Below are 6,934 nucleotides of genomic sequence, written 5' to 3'. Positions count from 1 at the left end.
GTGGGTTTTTGTTATTTGCTTGTTTTCAACAAAGTTGAGAAACAAATCAGGAATTACAATGTATCTGTACTGCAGCGGTTCTCTAAGGGGGGGCACAGAGCCATTGCAGGGGGGTTGCTGCACAGCTACAGAGCTAAATGAATGAGGCATGCTTGGACAGTCAGTGTGTTTACGTGCAGCTTTAGAAAATCTAATTATTGACATAGTCCGACTAAGACCGGACTTTTAAATGCATGTAAACACCGAAGCTCGACTGGAATGGAGCTATCCGTAACTCCACTAAGACCTCCACATTATTAGATTCATAGTCCAGCTATTGTTGCATGAAAACACACTTTATGCATGGCAAAGTAACTGTCAATATTTTCAGGGGAGCTGATGATTGTAAAGGGGAAACTGCTAGGAAGACATTCACAGAAACAAACACACAAAATAACTAAAACTGAGACCACCAATGGACACAAAAAATAAAAGACACAAAATAGCCACTAGCTCTTTTGGAGGAGAGAAAAGAGATGCATGAGAGAGATAGAGTGAAATTGGCTGTTGTTATTGTTGTCACTGCACTGGGTGACACAGTGTTGTGTTACCACAGCTGAACCTGTCAGCTCAGAGTTGTGTGACAGTGACCTCTCGTAGAACCTTTGAGACCAGAACATCAGAAGCAGAACTGCTGCTGTTCCGCTGACTGTGACATCACAATGGAGGAAGAAGAGAACTGCAGGAGGATTCAGGTTCAGCCTTCTTCCCACATCAACCTTTGAAGAGGTAAGTCACTCTGCTGCTGAGTCCAAACTTTTTTTATTTACTTCTTAATTTTTGTTTAACACACTAATACTTTTTGGGAAAGAAGTTAATTTACTTTAAAGTCAAATAAAAGACTTTTTTCATGAGTTATGCTGTGAACAACTCTGAATGTGCATGTGATGGGTGAAGGCGAAGTGTAAGCTAGAGGATGTAAAATGACATTTACAACAAAAACCTCACTTTTAAACTTCATTTCACTTGTTTTCAAGTTGTATTTGTGCTAAAAAGGTACATTTCACTTTGACGGGACAGTTTGTCCTCTCATCTGTGACAATTGTGCAGTTTCATGCTGCAGTTTAATAAAATAAAACAAATAAAATCAAACATGATGATCATCTAATGTTCATTTTATAAATCATATTTCTTGTATATCTCATATTTACTAAATATAATTCATTGACTCTTTATTTTTCAGTGTGTTGCTTACTGATGTCAATGAAATCCTTTGTATGGTATAATATTATTATTATTATTATTAGTAGTAGTATTTGCAGTAGTAAGCAGAATATCAATAAAGAAATAGTCATGCATTGGAGCTTGTTTCACATTTTTCTTTATGACTTTTCATAAAATCATTCTGGTCTCATTCCATTTTATTAAGGTTTAGGTAAAGAGTTTGCTCTGTGTAAGTCTTGACAAAAATCATGTGATCATAGTTGAAATAAATGTTGTGTGTTTTTGTTTCTGCAGTTTATCAACGTCGGTTTTCTGTGAGAGTATTAAAATGTCATCTGTGCAACGATCGCTTTCGAAACCTTGGTTTCCACAAGATCTACTTCCCTCCTTTCCAAGGAGGAATTACAGGGAGACAGCTGCGACACCCGAGTATCTGTTCGAAACAGCAGATACTCCGCCAGACTCCACCCGGCAGGGCCGCAGCCTCTTGGCTTTTCAAAATAACATCAGACAAAGGGGTGAGAGTCCTTTGGTTCTGTCTAAAATATTCACGGAGGAGTTGGCCGGCCCTTCGTCCCGTCAAAACATCGACAGAGGTCCCATCAGACCAACAGCAAACCCACCAGCTGGTATAGATGGAGGACCTTCTATGGCCTGGCAGGAGAGAGAGATAGGTAGAGAGGAAGAGGAGAAGAGTGAGAAGGAGAGACTGAGGGAGGAGAGGCAGGAAAGAAAGAGACGGGAGCGGGAGGAGAGGAAGGAAAGAAGGAGAGAGGACAGGGAGGAGAGGAAGGAAAGAAGGAGAGAGGAGAGGGAGGAGAGGAAGGAAAGAAGGAGACAGGAGAGGGAGGAGAGGAAGGAAAGAAGGAGACAGGAGAGGGAGGAGAGGGAGGAGAAGAAGGAAAGAAAGAGACAGGAGAGGGAGGAGAGGGAGGAGAAGAAGGAAAGAAAGAGACAGGAGAAGGAGGAGAGGGAGGAGAGAAAGAGACAGGAGAGGGAGGAGAGGGAGGAAAGAAAGAGACAGGAGAAGGAGGAGAGGGAGGAGAGAAAGAGACAGGAGAGGGAGGAGAAGAAGGAAAGAAAGAGACAGGAGAAGGAGGAGAGGGAGGAGAGAAAGAGAGTGGAAAAGGAGGAGAGGGAGGAGAAGAAGGAAAGAAAGAGACAGGAGAAGGAGGAGAAGAAGGAGAGAAAAAGACAGGAGAGGGAGGAGAGGGAGGAGAGAAAGAGAGAGGAAAGGAGGAGAAGGAGGAGAAGAAGGAGAGAAAAAGACAGGAGAAGGAGGAGAGGGAAGAGATGGAGGAAAGAAAGAGACAGGAGAGGGAGGAGAGGGAGGAGAAGAAGGAAAGAAAGAGACAGGAGAAGGAGGAGAGGGAGGAGAGAAAGAGACAGGAGAGGGAGGAGAGGGAGGAAAGAAAGAGACAGGAGAAGGAGGAGAGGGAGGAGAGAAAGAGACAGGAGAGGGAGGACAAGAAGGAAAGAAAGAGACAGGAGAGGGAGGAGAGGGAGGAGAGGGAGGAGAGAAAGAGAGAGGAAAAGGAGGAGAGGGAGGAGAAGAAGGATAGAAAGAGACAGGAAAAGGAGGAGAAGAAGGAGAGAAAGAGACAGGAGGAGGAGGAGAAGAAGGAGAGAAAAAGACAGGAGGAGGAGAGGGAAGAGAAGGAGGAAAGAAAGAGACAGGAGAAGGAGGACAAGAAGCAAAGAAAGACACAGGAGAAGGAGGAGAAGAAGGAAAGAAAGAGACAGGAGAAGGAGGACAAAAAGAAAAGGAAGAGACAGGAGAAGGAGGAGAAGAAGGAGAGGGAAGAGAAGGAGGACAAGAAGCAAAGAAAGAGACAGGAGAAGGAGGAGAAGAAGGAGAGAAAGAGACAGGAGAAGGAGGCGAGGGAGGCGAGAAAGAAGGAGGAGAGGGAGGAGAAGAAGGACAGAAGGAGAGAGGAGAAGGGTAAGGGTAAAGGGGAGGAGCTTAGGGGTGAGGAGGTGATAGTGGAGGAGGTAGAGGAGGAGGAGGAGGAGCTTAGGGGTGAGGAGGTGGTGGAGGAGGATGTAGAGGAGGAGAGTCCAAACATGAGCCTGGTCTCCAGACTCTACATGTGGCTTTTTGACATCCAGAACAGGAATGTTGTCAGGGAAATCAACAAAACCTACGAGGCCGAGTGGTTCATCAACTTGAACAGTAAGAACACACACACACACACGTTGATCTGTACACAAAACAATTTACAACTACACAACATATTTCATGAAACTCACCAATCATCCTCTTGTTTCAGTTTCAGGAATCTCACTGAGAGAGTCAGACATACAATTGAAGCGCAGGCAGTATAGGAGGATTAAACTGTGGAGGCTAAAACGAGAAATAGAAAGAGATCAGGAGCTGGTGATGGAGTGGGAAAGAAAGAGGAGAGAGAGTCGGGCCCAAAAAGAGGTATGCAGCAAAACAAAAAAACCACACAAGTCATTTTTCTCCCGGGTCAGAAATGTATTCAAGATACACAATCGCGTCCACGTGCCTGGAGAAAATGAAACAATAACTAAGTTTGACTGAAGTAAGTTTAAATCTCTAAAAATATGTTTTTTTATTATTTGCGTTCCTGGATTTTTTTTTACAGGAGCCCCACAATGCAACCTTAAAATAAATAGTTGAGAACCCTCCACAGGTGGTGTAACCCTCACACACGCCGGGGGCCATGTGACCCCGAGGTGTCACTGCTAACCAGAAGAAGTTCATAATCAGTCGGATTGTTTTGCGATGTAATATTGTGAACATAACCACTACTAATGAACCAGACCAGCTCAGCTCAGCAGAGGCTGATTTAGTTTATTTAAGGCTAATCTTCACTAACCTTACCTGATTTTTGTGACAGAATTTAAACCAACCTGGCCTAACTCTTAATTTCACCTAAATTAAACCTAAACCTAATCCAGCCTCTTAATGTGGGGCCTACAGGTTTCCTACGCCTTCTGGAAAAAGACACACACAGTTTGGTCCACTGAGTGTGGCAGGTGTTGTCTTCCAAATTGGAGGCTGAACAGCTCCTTCTCCCTTTCAGATGGCCGTCACACAGACCAACAAAACTAGTTTTCTTGTCGGTCTCTCATTCATTCATTCATTCTGGGCAGATGCTGACCTTTTAGTTAATGGGGAAGATAAATGAGGCGACTGGGTAGAATCCTGATTGTTGTTCTGAGTGTTGATTCGGCACCGATCAGGGCAGGCATGTTCACATCCTCTTTAAAGCTGGAATGGTGTTCATCCATTCCCATCTGTTAAAACAAAAACAAAAACAAATGGAGTCTTGCCACTCTTTAGAAAAAGGTCAAGTATGGAAGACTGTTTCACCTATGACGGGTAAGATCCCCCTGCGAAACCTCGGGACAACCTAAGGCAGGTACAGCCACGATTACTTGACCTCACCGCCACTGTGAGCAGGCACAGAGCGGCGGAAAAAACACTGTGACTTGTGTCTCAGGACATGGTGTGACAGAAAAACAAGGCAGGCAGGTATGGAAGACTGGTTCGCCTATGACGGGTAAGATCCCCCCTGTAAATCCTGGGGACGACCTAAGGCAGGCACAGCCACGATTACCTGGCCTAAAGTTGCTATTGTGTGATCAGACACATTGTGTGACTTGCCACAGAAATGCAAGACTTCATGTCACAGAGAACTAATACAGATAAATCCCTCAGAGCTGAGGGATGCAGCAGGATGTGGTTTGTGCTTTGCCCTTGAGCGGTAGCTGCTTATTGACACTTGGGACAAGGAGAGACACCCTGTCAATGGCCTCTGGTAAATCTTCCTTAAAGTGTTTCCCCCCCCCCCCCCCACAGCAGGGTCTCGGGAAAAAAAATAACTCATTAGTACGTAATGTTAAAACATTTTTTGAAAACAAATGTTCAAACATGTTAATTCTGTCAGTTTTGTCTGATTAAACTTAAGAAACTGATTATGGAATCATCCAGATATAACCGTGACGGTGCGTACGCTCCCCCTCTCTGTTCCTCAGTCGCTTTCATCATTTTATCAGTCCTTATTACATTTCTAGCTCTACAGCTGTATTGCAACATCACACAACTTCAGCCTCTGCTGATCTGTTTTTAAAACTGTACTGACTTTTTAACCAGAACAGACACCAAACGCTAAGCTGTGCTATAAATCAAATGGACTAAACTCAAAATGCCGTTTTGAACATGTGGTCAATGTAGAAGTCACCTTTCAGTAGTCTAAACTTTTTGAGGTCGCTGCTGTTGCTGGGTGGTCACTACGTACAAACGATGAAAGGCAATTCAATGGGGACTGTTTGATTATAGTCTATTTTCAAAAAAAAAAAAAATTGTCTTGGCATAAATAGACATCGTGTCTTTCTCAGATATTCGTATGTATAGGCACTTAAAATGGTGGACCAACCAATTGGCTGTAGTTTGCCCGGGTTTTTAACTTGATGTGGTTTTTGCTGCATGGGGTTGTTGTGGGTATCTCTCAGCAATGCCAACTGACCTCAGCAGGACAGAGTGAAAAGTCTGGTTCTGTCTGAAGAAAGCAAACATCAGTCCTCCCACTTCCTGACTACTGTGCAGTCCGGGGTCAGTGCTGACAAAGCCCCACCTGGAGTCCAAGCAAAACCCTGTCTCAGAAACGATAAAATGAAACTATGACCTTTAGTCCTCCACCTGAAGTACAAGAAAACATGCCTCTGCTGCCCCATGGGATCCATTTGGACATCCCACCTGTCAGTAATTTAAATCCAGATTTTCTCCTGAAAATGCTGAAGATGCTCCTGATGCCCTGTCCATATCAGAGATCGGAAAAGCTCCTCCAGCTATGTTGACCATCTCTCATGGGTGAGGTTTGGACCCAAAAGCAGCACCAACAAGACCAGGTAGATTGGTAATGACTTTTATTGTCAGCAGAAGCAGGTAAATAAGCACAGTTCAGTTCAAAGGGGAAATGGCAGTCCTTAAGGAGCTTGGGGGGGGGTCCGAGAGCCCAGAATGAAGCTGTTGATGAGGCAGCAGTACCAGGCACAGGGCAGGTCGGAAACAGGCAGAGGACCGAAGAACCAGCAGGCAATTTGGCACAAGAAATGCTCACGAGGATACTGTCCCAGCGATGATCAATGGAGAGACCAGGAGAAATCACACACTGCAGCACTGGAGGTGGAGGACTCAGAGCAGCCCATTGAGCAGGCAGACAGAAACCAGGAAGGAGCAAGGCAGAGTCGTGGTCACAAACAGGAGGGCTGAAGCAGTTACCAGGGCAGAGACAAGGCGAGTAGGTCGGGAGCAGGCAGGGCCAGAAACGGGAGATCAGACAAAGGAATAATACTGGAAAGTCTTGCATGGGTACAAAGAACAATCTGGCAGTGAGCGTGGAGGAGAGTGGAGCTTTTAACATGGCGTGATTGCTGCGGAGCTGCAGCTGAGTGAACAGGTGAATGGAGTGACTGACGAGGTGGATGTGTCTGGTAGATGGGGTGAGCAGGGGAGAGGTGAGTGGAAAACTACTGCAGGCAGGTATGTATGGAGGACAAATCATGACACCAGCACTCCTTCAGTCCCAGATTATGTCTTTCCTGGGGTCAGTGGCTTGACCTCTTTGCACACAGTCCAGCTTCTCCTTTCTCAGTACTCAGACAGTTTACCTAAACAGCTTCAGACCTAGTCAAGGTCTTCCAGCAGTAATCCAACTAATGATTTTTTCACCATTATAGAGTAAAAGTTAATGCTTTTTAA

At 44.9% G+C, this 6,934-nt stretch overlaps 1 protein-coding gene across 1 annotated transcript; it reads left to right on the top strand.

The window, feature by feature from the left end:
* Positions 1 to 1,891: 1,891 nt before the first annotated feature.
* LOC115050394 (trichohyalin-like) lies at positions 1,892 to 6,047 on the top strand (the record flags this gene model as incomplete). The annotated part of the gene is given in 4 exon segments (XM_029513238.1): positions 1,892 to 2,446; positions 2,449 to 3,195; positions 3,313 to 3,376; positions 5,974 to 6,047. Coding segments are annotated over 4 exon segments (1,440 nt in total), but the record flags the coding sequence as incomplete, so codon positions are not given.
* Between the last annotated feature and the right edge of the window lie 887 nt (positions 6,048 to 6,934).

This window comes from Echeneis naucrates, chromosome 10 (assembly GCF_900963305.1).
Source record: "Echeneis naucrates chromosome 10, fEcheNa1.1, whole genome shotgun sequence".
Taxonomy (NCBI): Eukaryota; Metazoa; Chordata; class Actinopteri; order Carangiformes; family Echeneidae; genus Echeneis; species Echeneis naucrates.
Note: the sequence above shows the minus strand (reverse complement) of the source record. Positions and strands in the feature narration are given on the sequence as shown.